General features: G+C 39.5%; 1 protein-coding gene across 6 annotated transcripts in view; it reads left to right on the top strand.

Moving 5' to 3' along the window:
• The window catches only part of csmd3b (CUB and Sushi multiple domains 3b), an 877,422-nt gene that overhangs the window by 691,751 nt on the left and 170,227 nt on the right, over positions 1-15,444 (top strand). For all 6 annotated transcript variants that reach the window (XM_061966990.2, XM_072914110.1, XM_061966991.2 and 3 more), the window contains one exon: positions 13,968-14,068. In XM_061966990.2, the coding sequence (XP_061822974.1) occupies positions 13,968-14,068 (101 nt within the window). The remainder of the gene's footprint in view (positions 1-13,967; positions 14,069-15,444) is intronic.

Genomic DNA, 15,444 nt, shown 5'->3' with positions numbered 1-15,444 from the left:
CGCTTACATAGGTCTGGTGATAATGTTCCCCTTTAAGAACCACTGACTTAGAGAGACTTAGACTTCCTTTTATTCAAATTTGAACTTTACAGTACAGATAAGAACACAATTGTGTTGCATTAGCTAGTTGTAGTGCAGGATAAAAGAGCAGATATAGAGCAACATAGATGATCTTTGACTCGAGTTTTACTAGTAGATTCTTAAAAACAGCTTGCTTACTTGCATTTTTTCAGTATTTTCTAGGTCTTGATACAACAATACATTGCATATCTGTCCTGTGACATAAATAATATTTTTCTAGCAATTTTGCTGTAGATCCTTAAAACCAGCAGAGTTCCCTTGTAATATAGAGGATCTTTGGCCAGTGTTTTTGTTGTAAGCCCTTAAAAACAGCGTATCGTACAAATATTATTTCTATTGGAAGACATCTTTCAATTCATCATGCAGAAAAAGTCCCATGTGAGTTTATTTCCCATCCGTTCTAAACGAGCCACACATTTTGCTCTTTGGTGAGTCAGCAATGGCTCCGCTATTAAGCGTGATAAATAAATTGGACGCACATAACCATGCGTCTGAATGCTTATCTTTCTGCATTCGCACAATGACTTGCTACATTCGATTGAACTGATTTGGCTGCCCGATTTTTCCGAAGTGCAGTATTTAGTAAAAAAATGTGTCTAAAAATAAAAAGCCTTTGCAGACCCGCTGCTTGGCCTTCAGCTTTCAGGGAGCGAACAAAACATGCAGCTTTAATAGACTCCTGCAAAAGTAAGATGCATCTTAGGAAGCACACGGTCGGTACTTGTTTATTTTCTTTATACTCCTAATATGATCCAATATCTACTTGAATGAAATAAAAAGTCTCTTCGCAGGAGCTCCTCAACACAAATTCAATATGTGAGCTCCTTAAACGCCTCCGCAGCATGATTTGGTTGTTTTTCTGGGCCTGATTTGCACACTTGTTGATGCGTTCAACCTCGGGACCCAATCAGCGAGATTGTCTATTGGTAGGGATTAACGTGTGTTCTCAGAGCAAACATCAGTAAGAGGCTGCCGATGTTGGCTTTAGATCAGTGAAGATACGCTGCCAACACACTCGGAATGCCGTGCTGGAGATGAAGGTAAGCGAGGAAAAAAGCAAAAGCCTTTTTATGCCTCTACTAGGGATCAACATAATCGGAAAGTGTGTTTTTACACAACATGCACCTCTAATTTTGCAGGATTTGGAAGGAAAATTACGCAAAGACCTGATTAGATTGAGGTGTTTGAAATGCAGAAATCGGAGTCTACTTAATGCATTGCATTCTGTAGCGTCCCTGAACCAGGTTTGTATGGTATTTTATTTACCTAACAAACAAATCACTTATAATTAATAAAATACAAACAAAATAAGATAGACTTCAGCATGGCCTTACAGCCGTGTGCCGCAAGTGCAGACTTGAATAGACTTAGCCAGAGTGGTTTGGTTTAGTACACTACAGCTTAAATTTGTTTTAACTAGCAATGTCTGGATCTCAAACATGGGGCCAATATTTGCCTTTTTACCTGATCAGCAAACAGTCCACCATTATGGGACATAAACAGTTTCTTGGTAGGTCGTGAGTTCAAACCCCGGCCGAGTCATACCCAAGACTATAAAAATGGGACCCATTACCTCCCTGATTGGCACTCAGCATCAGGGGTTGGATGGGGGTTAAACCACCAAAATGATTCCCGAACGTGGCCACCGCTGCTGCTCACTGCTCCCCTCACCTCCCAGGGGGTGGACCAAGGGGATGGGTCAAATGCAGAGGGTAATTTCACCACACCTAGTGTGTGTGTGTGACTATCAGTGGTACTTTAACTTAACTTTAACTTTCACTTATCATTATCACTGGAGGAGTAGAGGAAAAGGAATGGCTAAGCTTGCTACACACACACACTAAGCTTGAATGTAAGGTAGGGGTGATCGATCCAAATGTCGATACTATCAATACCTAATATACTGTGCTATAGTACACTGTATCAACCTGGGGTGTCAAACTCATTTTTACGGAGGGCCACATCAGCATAATGGTTGCCCTCAAAGGGCCAGATGTAACTCTTAAGACGGAATAAATGTAACTAAATGCAACCAAATGTAAAATAAAGGGAACTACACTGTAACATACTGCTAAATAACTTTCTGTATTTATTACTACCGTATTTTTCGGACTATAAGTCGCAGTTTTTTGTCATACTGAGGAGCGACTTATGTGTGAAATTATTAACACAATACTGTAAAATATCAAATAATATTATTTAGCTCATTCACGTAAGAGACTAGATCAGTGGTTCTTAACATGGGTTCGATCGAATCCTAGGGGTTCGGTGAGTCGGGCTCAGGGGTTCGGTGGAGGTCGAAACACACCCGACTCATCGTGTAAATAAAAACTTCTCCCTATCGGCGTATTACGGATACGACAACAGCAGAAGTCACACTGATTTGCAGGTGTGTAATTTGTTGTGAGTTTATGCACTGTGTTGGTTTTGTTGTTTGAACAAGGTGATGTTCATGCACGGTTCATTTTGTGCACCAGTAAAACAAACATGGTAACACTTTAGTATGGGGAACATATTCACCATTAATTAGTTGCTTATTAACATGCAAATTAGTAACATATTGGCTCTTAACTTGTCATTATTAAGTACTTATCAATGCCTTATCCGGCATGGCCTTATTATATCCCTAACCCTCTAACCCTAACCCTAACCAAATAACTCTAAATTAAGTCTTTGTTACTTAGAATATGTTCCCCATACTAAAGTGTTACCAAAAACATATAACTTTGCCTTGAATTTGAAAAAAACCATTTTATTTTTCACTAAAGAAGGGTTCGTTGAATGCGCATATGAAACTGGTGGGGTTCGGTACCTCCAACAAGGTTAAGAACCACTGGACTAGACGTATAAGATTTCATGGGATTTAGCGATTAGGAGTGACAGATTGTTTGATAAACGTATAGCATGTTCTATATGTTATAGTTATTTGAATGACTCTTACCATAATATGTTACGTTAACATACCAGGCACGTTCTCAGTTGGTTATTTATGCGTCATATAACGTACACTTATTCAGCCTGTTGTTCACTATTCTTTATTTATTTTAAATTGCCTTTCAAATGTCTATTCTTGATGTTGGATTTTATCAAATAAATTTCCCCCAAAAATGCGACTTATACTCCAGTGCGACTTATATATGTTTTTTTTCTTCTTTATTATGCATTTTCGGCCGGTGCGACTTATACTCCGGAGCGACTTATACTCCGAAAAATACGGTAATTGAAGTCACAGGTCTGCAATGGTGTTTCTTGACAAACTAACATTTTTTAAAGTCTGTATCTGGTCGGGGCGGACCTGCTCTCACACCTTCAGCATGTACTGCACCCCCAGAAAATTGCTTGGAAGTACGGGAACATTTCTTCATCCACAATAGAGCTCGCTTTCACTGCACTATCGTTTTTAGTTGTGGCTTTTGTGAACACATTCTGCTGTAATCGCAGTTGGCCTTGTAATTCATTCTTTGACAATTTGTTGTTGTTCTTGAAAACTAACTTTGGCATACTTGGCTCCGTGTTTGGTGTCAAAATGACGATGTAGATTGTTCTTTTTGGCAACAGACACTGTCTTATAACACAAAAGACAAATCGTTTTTTTCTCCTTGAAGCACAAACATGTATTCACCTTCCCATCTCTTTTTTTTTTTTAAACTGCTTTCCATCTGCATCAATCTTTCTTTTCCTAGACATTTTTGGATCATTTGTGGAAATTTCAATCTCAATTTTACTTTTTGCGTAATGCATATACATTGGTACACTGCGATCTAGTGGCGAGATGCCGTCACTTCAATCGCCATGCATTGTGGGAAATGTAGACCTGTTTTAAGACCAATTCAACACTTGCATTCAACACCAGTGTTTTTTAACCTTTTTTGAGCCGAAGCACATTTTTTGCGTTGAAAAAATCTGTAGGCACACCACCAGCAGAAAACATAAAACAAATGAAACTCCATAGCTGATATTGACAATAAAAAGTTGTTGTCGCAATTGTTGGATATGACTTTAAACCATAACCAAGCATGCATCAATATAGCTCTTGTCTCAAAGTAGGTGTACTGTCACCACCTGTCACATCACGCCGTGACTTATTTTAGTTGTTGTTGACTTGTCATAGTTATTGTCTTGCGCTCCTATTTTGGTGGCTTTTCCAGTTTTGTTGGTGTTTTCCTGTAGCAGTTTCATGTCTTCCTTTGAGCGCTTTCCCCCGCTTCTGCTTTGTTTTAGCAATCAAGAATATTCAATTTGTTGCTATCCTTCTTTATGGGGACATTGTTGATCGTCATGTCATGAGGATATACATTGTGGATGGCGTCTTTGCTCCACAGTAAGTCTTTGCTGTCGTCCAGCATTCTGTTTTTGTTTACTTTGTAGCTAGTTAGGTTTTAGTTTCGTTCTGCATAGCCTTTCCGAAGCTTCAATGCCTTTTCATAGTGGCACTCTCCTTTTGTTTATTTTTGGTTTAAGCACTAGATACGACGACAAACCCTCATCATCTCACGTGGCGTGTTCCCGACATCGACAAAGCAATTAGCTCCCGGCTGCCACCTACTGATATGGAAGAGTATTACACGGTTACTCTGCCAAGCTCTAGACAGTACCAACACACAACAACGGCACATTATTTGCGGATTATAATTCCTGGTTTGCAAAAAATATTTTCAACCCAAATAGGTGAAATTACATAATCTCCCACGGCACACCAGACTGTATCTCACGGCACACTAGTGTGCCGAGGCTCAGTGGTTGAAAAACACTGATATAAACGATACTAAAATGATTAGATCGATATTTGTCTTTTTTTTGTTGTTCTTATTGTTGCAAAATAATTTTTTGGGTGATTTTTGTTATTTTTTACAAATTTAGGGATTAACTCTCTGGAAAACCCAAATGGCAAAATGGGAGCTAACAGTTTAGTTATTGTGCACACTTTATTTTGTTAAAAAGTTTATGTAGCATTCAACACTACACATCAATACATCAACTGATTTACAACAATACCAGCACATTCTAAATTCAATAAGATAAGCTTTATAAAATGTGTTATTGTGTTTACTTTAGTTACTTGCTATAAGACATTTTCACTTCTTTAATCTATTGAAATTATAGAAGTATAGAAGTAGACGAGGCAAGGCAAGTTTATTTATAGAGTGCAATTCGAATACAAGGCAATTTAAAGTTCTTTACAAATAATTATAGTAATCGGGATAAAACTGAATGGATTTAAAAAGTGTAACATCGCCACAGATCTATGTTGGCTTTAATTTTCAACTCACTTACATAAACAACTTACACAATGTACGTAGCATGCTAGCAACAAACGCAATTTCTTTGGGATCATTATATATATGTATATATGTGCGTGTGTGTGTGTGTGTGTGTGTGTGTGTGTGTGTGTGTGTGTGTGTGTGTGTGTGTGTGTGTGTGTGTGTGTGTGTGTGTGTGTGTGTGTACGTGTGTGCGACTACCTCCTGATGTAGCCTGAATCTGATGCGAAAAGATGGGATTTCAAGCATTTTAGAGCATTTACACTGACAAAAAAAATCCATTCTGTGTCATTTAAGGGGGGAAAAAAATCTGAGTTGGTGTGCAGTGTAAACGGGGCCTAAATGGCAAGAGGTAAGGTAAATTGTGACACCCAAAAAGTAAATAGATTGGAGGGAGTACAGTAGGTGAGGGATAGGGATGTCCGATAATGTTTTTTTGCCGATATCCGATATTACGATATTATCCAACTCTTTAATTACCGATACCAATATCAATTGATACCGATATCAACTGATACTGCTATATACAGTCGTGGAATTAATTATTAACACATTATTATACCTAACTTGGACAACCAGGTATTGTGAAGATAAGGTCCTTTTTTAAAAAATAATAAAATAAAATAAGATAAATAAATTAAAAACATTTTCTTGAATAAAAAAGAAAGTAAAACAATATAAAAACAGTTACATAGAAACTAGTAATTAATAAAAATGAGTAAAATTAACTGTTAAAGGTTAGTACTATTAGTGGACCAGCAATCATGTGTGCTTACGGACTGTATCCCTTGCAAACTGTATTGATATATATTGATATATAATGTAGGAAAAATAATATTAATAACAGAAAGAAACAACCCTTTTGTGTGAATGAGTGTGAATGAGTGTAAATGGGGGAGGGAGGTTTTTTGGGTTGGTGCACTAATTGTAAGTGTATCTTGTTTTTTTTATGTTGATTTAATAAAAAAAGTAAAAAATTAAAAAATTAAAAAAACAATACCGATAATAAAAAAAAACGATACCGAAAATTTCCGATATTACATTTTAAAGCATTTATCGGCCGATAATATCGGCCGATAAATGCTTTTAAAGCACTAGAGATCTCTAGTAAGGGATTCTTATGGCCCCGTTCTTGGGTGGATCTCGTGTGAGAAGAAGATGGTGGGTTCATCATTTGGCAATGCAGCCTGCTGTAAATGATGGAAAGCACTCTATATAGCAACAGACACTGTGGTCAAAGTTGAAATTGCAAAACACGTTTTAGGATATTCAACCCTTTACTGGGCAGCACGGTGGAACAGGGGTTAGTGCATCTGCCTCACAATACGAACATCCTGAGTAGTCTTTGGTTCAATCCCGGGCTCAGGATCTTTCTGTGTGGAGTTTGCATGTTCTCCCCGTGACTGCGTGGGTTCCCTACGGGTACTCCGGCTTCCTCCCACTTCCAAAGACATGCACCTGGTGATAAGTTGATTGGCAACACTAAATGGTCCCTAGTGTGTGAATGTGAGTGTGAATGTTGTCTGTCTATCTGTGTTGGCCCTGTGATGAGGTGGCGACTTGTCCAGGGTGTACCCCGCCTTCCGCCCGATTGTAGCTGAGATAGGCTCCAGTGCCCCCCGCGAACCCCCAAAAGGGAATAAGCGGTAGAAAATGGATGGATGGATGGAACCCTCTACTGCCATCTGGCGGCTAAAGTGGATAGTGCACCCCCCAATTAGTCACATTTCATGTATCAGGTAAACCGCAACGAATGGTCAGGTATGAAACCCTTTCCTACTGTACACCAGCACAGAAATGAATTTATGTGTGAAAATGACCGTTATAATGTTGCTCGGTTGTTATCTAATAATGCAAAGAGACGGCGATGATGGCGTTGCGTGCAGATGTCAAGAGTTGCGTGGCTATATTTAGTTCCTGTGTGTCGCTGCGTTGCACTGCTGCTGTGCGATGGCGAAGAAAGAGGCGCAGTGAAACAATCACACCTCCAACGTAGCGCTTCTAATTTGTCTGGCTTTTTTTTTTTCAAGTTGTTGTTTTTCTGAGCTTTTTCTTTGTTTTGTCGGCTGGAATAGAAACAATTGGAGCCATCTTCCAGTGGGGGATTTAGATAAGCGAGCCTTGCAGATTTAAAGTCTTGCCTTGGTGGTCCGTGTTTGTTGTTCACAAGTAGGTCAAACAGGAGGGGGAGCGGTCTTCTTAAAAAGTTATCGCCCATTTAACAACAAAAAAAAAAAGTGGGAAAGATAAGAAAGAGGGGTAAAAAGTGCAATGATTGAAGCATGAAAGAGGGAAAGAGAGGAAAAATGTGTGGCGGCAGTAAAGAGGAAAGAGGGAGAGGTAATTTTCTAAATGGAGAGCTGTTGCCAGGTGATTTATTGATGATGTGACAGCTGTAATGCGGCTATAACAGCGGTACGGACGCCGAGGGAGCATCTGAGGTACAACTTGGGGGAAAGGGAACGTGAGTGGTGTGTCGTCACAGCACGGCCTCACAATTCTGCCACCGTCTCCTTTTCTCACCATGAAGTTGATGGCTCACATGTGCGCCACTTAAGCACGGTTATTAAATCAGGCGTTCACTTTAGTGGAGCAAAGGAGGATTCAGAGTGCTTGTGTGTAGAAGAAAAAAAATGTACAGCCATGCGTGCAACAAAGGAAGAAAAAAAAAAAAAAAACTGTCCATCCCATCCATCCATCCATTTTCTACCGCTTGTCCCTGTCAGGCTTGGACGAAGGAAGGGACTCAGATGCAGAGATGGGATACTAAATAAAGCTTTTATTTTGAAAACTTGTAAACCTCCAGAGCAGAGTATATTCAAATTACTGATTCACAAAAACAGACAGCGGGAAAAAGGTTCCAAAAAGGGAAAAACCGAAAATCACTCCAAAAGGAGGAAATACAAAAATAAAGACGAACTATAATTAGCACCGTATTAGCTATAAAAACTTTAACAAAAAACGCTCCAACAGGAGGAAGAAAATAATGACTATAAAAATTACTACTCTAATCTTATTCTAATAAATGTAAACAAAAAACCACTCAAAAACTTTGAGGAAGGAAGATCATTAGGAAAAAATCATAACTCACCACTGCGGTTAAAAAAAAAAGGCTAGATAACAAAAGTCGCTCAGAGGGAGGAAAAAAGTTAACTCAAAATTACAGCGTGGGAATATCTGGATACAAGGAAGTAGACGTGGGACGAGGCAAGGCATGGACATGAACATGAGCATGGAGGCTAGACAGGCACGAAAGCTCGAGACAATCTGGCACAGAACAAGGGGAGGCATGGGCTTATATGGAACATGAGGGTAATGGGAAACAGGTGGAAACAATCAAGGGTCAGGGATGACGTCAGACTGGTGACACAAGAGGAAGGACCCATGATCTGAAACAAGAGGAGTTGCTTTTCAAAATAAAACATGCAAATCACAAGACAGAAAAAACCAACACAAGACTTCCCTCACCGCGGTGTGACAGTCCCGTTCAGGGTCGCGGGGGGTACTGAAGCCTATCTCAGCTGCATTTGGGTGTTAGGTGGGGTACACCCTGGACAAGTCGCCACCTCATCACAGGGCCAACACAGATAGACAGACAACATTCACACTCACATTCACACACTAGGGCTCATTTAGTGTTGCCAATCAACCTATCCCCAGGTGCATGTCTTTGGAGGTGGGAGGAAGCCGGAGTACCCAGAGGGAATCCACACAGTCACGGGGAGAATATGCAAACTCCACACAGAAAGATCCTGAGCCCGGGATTGAACTCAGGACCACTCAGGACCTTCGTATTGTGAGACACATGCACTAACCCCTGTTCCACCGTGCTGCCCTAGTTAATTTCAATGATGCAATTAATGATATTCTCATAGTAATATGTGTCCCTACAGCGTTAGAAGAGCCCGACCTTGAAAAGGCAGGCTTCGCAAAGAAGCACTTCTAAACTGTTCACATCTCTACTCAGGACCTTCGTATTGTGAGGCACCTGCACTAACCCCTGTGCTGCCCAAACAAACTGTCATTGTAATTGAACTGCACCAACTCGTTTACATGTAGGGCCACATGTGCAGTAATGGCTGCTTTGAGATGGTTGCTGTTTTTTATAAGTGATTTCAATTATGCATAGGGGTAATAACCTGTTATTAACCCTTGTGTAATGTTCATATTGCTGTTACTCAGCCAGCATTTGTGGGTCTGATGGACCCGTTGCATTTTGTGGCTTTTAATGCCTCACAATCAAACACTTTTATGTTAAAATACTGAACAGATGTTTATTGTATCCCAATAAACATCTGTTCAGTATTTTAACATAAAAAGGTTGAATGCTGGCTGAGTAACAACAATATGAACGTTGCACGGAACATTTCTCTGCCAGTTTCTGCATCCCACAGTGATTCTTCTTTTGTGTTTCTGCACCTGCGGTTCCCAAACAAGGTTGCAACATTGTTTGTCAACACTGTCTGCTCTCATTTTCTCGCACATTTGACCCACTGATGTTGTGTGTACATACACTCTGTCCTCCTCCTGTCTAGGCCTGCTGTGTGTGTGTGTGTGTGTGTGTGTGTGTGTGTGTGTGTGTGTGTGTGTGTGTGTGTGTGTGTGTGTGTGTGTGTGTGTGTGTGTGTGTGTGTGTGTGTGTGTGTGTGTGTGTGTGTGTGCGTGTGAGCGTGCGTGTGTGTGTGTGGTACACACAACATCAATTTCCACACTTCTATTAGTCCAGTGGACCCGGACATCTTATATGTAATATAAATGTGTAGGGGGGATGTATGGTGTGTGGTCATTAAATATGTATTCTGATATATGTTCTTCACAGAAAATGAACCAAAGTCAGTGAGTCTCGGTTTGAAAAATGAATTAATTGTGTCATTTTTCATTTAATAAAAAATGAAGACGGGTCCCACAGACCCGAACACCACACAAGGGTTAATCACGATTAATCAAAATTCATGTGTGAGGCATTTGATAGAAAGAAAACTACAATTTGATTTAAATGTATAATCACTTTGTGTTATTATACATTGCTGATGCATTTTATTAATAAATTTTTTATGTACAAATTGATGGTTAACTAACTTGCTTTGAAATCATAAATAGTGAAGTGAAGTGAAATTTATTTATATAGCGCTTTTCTCTTGTGACTGAAAGCGCTTTTACATAGTCAAACCCATTATCTAAGTTACATTTAAGCCAGTGAGGGTGGCACTGGGAGGAGGTGGGTGATCTGTCTTGCTCAAGGACACAACAGTTTGTGACTAGGATGACAGAGGTGGGGATCGAACCTAGAACCCTCAAGTTGCTGGCACTGCCGCTCTACCAACCAAGCCACGCCGCCTGTAGTAAAGGTGATAAGCAGATATTTAATTATTTATTTTCATCTTTACAAAAATATTTTTGGAATACATTATATAATATAGTATCTGTCATTTTTAGATAATAATAAAGTTTGAAAGATATATTATATTAGTTAAAAAATATATAATATAACAATATAAGTGGGAAAGATAAGAAAAAGGAGTAAAAAGTTCAATGATTGAAGCATGAAAGGGGTAAAAGTGTTACGTGTACAGGAGGAGGAGACGGCACAGACAGGAGGGGTGTTGTTTAACTCTATTTTATTTATATATATATATATATATATATAACCCATATATATATATATATATAAATACAAAATATTAATAAAAAATAAGAGAATGGAGTGTGACTAAATCCAAGAGTGTATGGTGTGCGACTATGTGTAGGAATTAATGAGTGTTACCGGGAGTGTTGAGCGAGAGGTGAGGAAGTCCAAGCGGGGACAAGACAAGCTCGGAGGTCCGTGAGCAGGCAGGAAGTCGGGTGCTATAGCGAGGCGTCGAAGGTCCGTGTCTAGGCAGGAGGTTGAGATCCAAATGGGGCAGCCAGAGAACCAGAGAGGAACACAGGGGAGACGAGACACACAGCTCGTCACGCGGGAACGGAGGTTTGCTGCTGGAACGACACGACACAGGACAACGCACAATGAAACACGGAGGAGGAGAAAACACAGAGAGGGAGAGCATAGGGTACGAGTAGGCTTACTGTACAAAACAGGTAGCTACGTTCTGGCCCGGAAAGCAGGTCTGCACTGGCTTAAGAAGCCCAGGAAGCTCATCAATGACAGGTGTGTAGATTGCTGATTGATTGCAGCCGCCAATGGGCGTGTCCCCAGGCGCGTTCCGCGGAGCTCATTGAGGAATGGGCAGCGGCATGCACTTGCGCCATGACGAAAAGAGCGTTATTTATCGAGAGAGGAAAAGTGTATGACGGCAGTAAAGACAAATTATATTATTGTTATATTAGTAAAAAAAATTATAATACAATGAAGTATTTTATTGACACAAATTTTTCCCAGGCTAATGCGGGCCATAAAAAAATTATGTGGCGGGCCAGATCTGAACCCCGGTAGAAAATGGATGGATGGATGTACAAACCCCATTTCCATATGAGTTGGGAAATTGGGTTAGATGTAAATATAAACGGAATACAATGATTTGCATATCATTTTCAACCCATATTCAGTTGAATATGCTACAAAGACAACATATTTGATGTTCAAACTGATAAACATTTTTTTTTGCAAATAATCATTAACTTTAGAATTTGATGCCAGCAACACGTGACAAAGAAGTTGGGAAAGGTGGCAATAAATACTGATAAAGTTGAGGAATGCTCATCAAACACTTATTTGGAACATACCACAGGTGAACAGGCAAACTGGGAACAGGTGGTTGCCATGATTGGGTATAAAAGTAGATTCCATGAAATGCTCAGTCATTCACAAACAAGGATGGGGCGAGGGTCACCACTTTGTCAACAATTGTGTGAGCAAATTGTTGAACAGTTTAAGAAAAACATTTCTCAACGAGCTATTGCAAGGAATTCAGGGATTTCACCATCTACGGTCCGTAATATCATCAACGGGTTCAGAGAACCTGGAGAAATCCCTGCACGTAGGCAGCTAAGCCCGTGACTTTCGATCCCTCAGGCTGTACTGCATCAACAAGCGACATCAGTGTGTAAAGGATATCACCACATGGGCTCAGGAATACTTCAGAAACCCACTGTCAGTAACTACAGTTGGTCGCTACATCTGTAAGTGCAAGCTAAAACTCTCCTATGCAAGGCGAAAACCGTTTATCAACAACACCCAGAAACGCTGTCAGCTTCGCTGGGCCTGAGCTCATCTAAGATGGACTGATACAAAGTGGAAAAGTGTTCTGTGGTCTGAAGAGTCCACATTTCAAATTGTTTTTGGAAACTGTGGACGTTGTGTCCTCCGGACCAAAGAGGAAAAGAACCTTCCGGATTGTTATAGGCACAAAGTTGAAAATCCAGCATCTGTGATGGTATGGGGGTGTATTAGTGCCCAAGGCATGGGTAACTTACACATCTGTGAAGGCGCCATTAATGCTGAAAGGTACATACAGGTTTTGGAGCAACATATGTTGCCATCCAAGCAACGTTACCATGGACGCCCCTGCTTATTTCAGCAAGACAATGCCAAGCCACGTGTTACATCAACATGGATTCATAGTAAAAGAGTGCGGGTACTAGACTGGCCTGCCTGTAGTCCAGACCTGTCTCCCATTGAAAATGTGTGGCGCATTATGAAGCCTAAAATACCACAACGGAGACCCCCGGACTGTTGAACAACTTAAGCTGTACATCAAGCAAGAATGGGAAATAATTCCACCTGAGAAGCTTAAAAAATGCGTCTCCTCAGTTCTCAAACGTTTACTGAGTGTTGTTAAAAGGAAAGGCCATGTAACACAGTGGAGAACATGCCCTTTCCCAACTACTTTGGCATGTGTTGCAGCCATGAAATTCTAAGTTAATTATTATTTGCAAAAAAAAAAATAAAGTTTATGAGTTTGAACATCAAATATGTTGTCTTTGTAGTGCATTCAATTGAATATGTGTTGAAAAGGATTTGCAAATCATTGTATTTCGTTTATATTTACATCTAACACAATTTCCCAACTCATATGGAAACGGGGTTTGTACTTCTACCGTATCTTCTAACTGTTGTTTTTTGGTCAAACACACCATCAGCAGTTTTTTTTTATATTTTCATGGATAAATGTTGACCATTTAGATATTATTTTAAAATTTTTGGCTGGCATTAAACTCGTTCTGCTTCAATATGGTACAGACTAGCAGTGATACACTCAAATTGCTTTGCCAAGTTGATGACATGCTCTGTCTTTGCTGATTTCCTTCTTTAATTCAATGAATATCGTCAGTTTCTCAGCACTGTCCTTGACACTCACTTTCTTCCTTCCCATGGTTGGAAAAACAAAGTTATGCCAATTTCTAAACTAATGCTCGCGAGTAAGACCGGATGTTTTGGGCAGATTTAACGATGTTCACTGTGACAGTTGGCAGGGATACTTGTGACTCCAATTTTGCTAAGAACTTAAAGCATAACAATTAGCTAATAGACAGCTGTTATCTCAAAACACTCTTAAATTGAGGTTCCAACATAAAGGAAAACTACTCACCCCTAAAACACACCACTTGAAATGTGTGTTTGTTTTTGTCTGTATTTACTAATCTCAATTGATTAATCGACTTTAACTCTGCATCTTTTTTTCTTAGCCGAGTGTGGCTCGTCAGTCATGAACAACGAAGGCATCATGCTGTCCCCCAACTACCCGATGAACTATGACAACAACCACGAGTGCATCTACAGCATACAGGTAACGCACATCAAGTTTATGTCCAACTAACAGAATGCTTGAATCCTGCTAATCTACATGTCAGAGTTTATTAAAGGCAATTAATGTCTTTCAAAGAATGTATGTGACATCTTTTTTTCTATTGCAAACATTAACTGCACTCTACTGTGCAGTATTATTAAAAATAATTGCAGGCCTGAACTATTATGCTTTCATTTATCCTTGTTTGCACATTTGTACATTTCTGCCAGCACAACTATGCTAATAATGTACAGTTATATATAGCGACGTATGCTGTATAACCTGATTTGAATAATAGGAACATTTTACAGTAGAAGCTTTTCTGATGTTACAGTATACGTCAGGTGTTTTTTTGTGTGCAAATTAGCTATTAATATAAATAATTTGACACAAAGCAGCCATGAGATTCAGCTAGCTACTCCATAAGCATGAGTACTTTTAAAACCTCAACACTTGATTGACTAGACCAGGGGGTCAGCAACCCGCGGCTCTTTAGTGCCGCCCTAGTGGCTCCCTTGACCTCTTTCAGAGATGTGTGAAAATGGCAAAAATATGAAGAAAAAAATATATTTTTTGTTTTAATATATTTTCTCTAGGAGAACAAACATGACACAAACATTCCTAATTGTTAGAAACTCCACTGTTTATGTTGTACATGTTTCACTGACGAGAGTATTTGGCAAGCACCGTTTTGTCCTACTAATTTCAACGATCCTTGAACTCATCATAGTTTGTTTACACATATAACTTTCTCCAATGCTGCCACAGAAAGACGTGTTCTATGCCACTCCTTCTTTGTCTCGTTTTGTCCACCAAACGTTTTATGCTGTGTGTGAATGCACAAAGGTGAGCTTTGTTGATGTTATTGATTATCAGGCATATTTGGTCAATCCATGACTGCAAGCTAATCGATGCTAACATGCTACGTAAGCTAGCTGTATGTACATATTGCATCATTATGCCTCATTTGTAGGTATATTTGAGATCATTTAATTTCCTTCCAGAAATGATCTCACCCTGTGAGAAGCCTCCATTTTACTGATTATTTCCAATGTTACAAAAATGTGGAGAATAAAAATGTAAATACAACATTTCTGTCAACGAAGATTTGCGTTAGCCTTTGATAGTAGGCTAATATAGCTAATATAGACACTTACGTCATTAAAACACTTATATAAGGCTTTTAATTTTTTGCGACTCCAGACAGATTTTGCTTTCTGTATTTTTGGTCCAATATGGCTCATTCGACATTTTGGGTTGCCGACCCCTGGGCTGACCCATCGAGGTAGAAAAGTAAACATTGTAGTAAGTATGTTTATTTTATTTTATTCGATCTAACTTCACACAAATGATCAGATAAACAGGAATGTCTTGTT

Source organism: Nerophis lumbriciformis, linkage group LG11 (assembly GCF_033978685.3).
Source record: "Nerophis lumbriciformis linkage group LG11, RoL_Nlum_v2.1, whole genome shotgun sequence".
Classification (NCBI taxonomy): domain Eukaryota; kingdom Metazoa; phylum Chordata; class Actinopteri; order Syngnathiformes; family Syngnathidae; genus Nerophis; species Nerophis lumbriciformis.
Note: the sequence above shows the minus strand (reverse complement) of the source record. Positions and strands in the feature narration are given on the sequence as shown.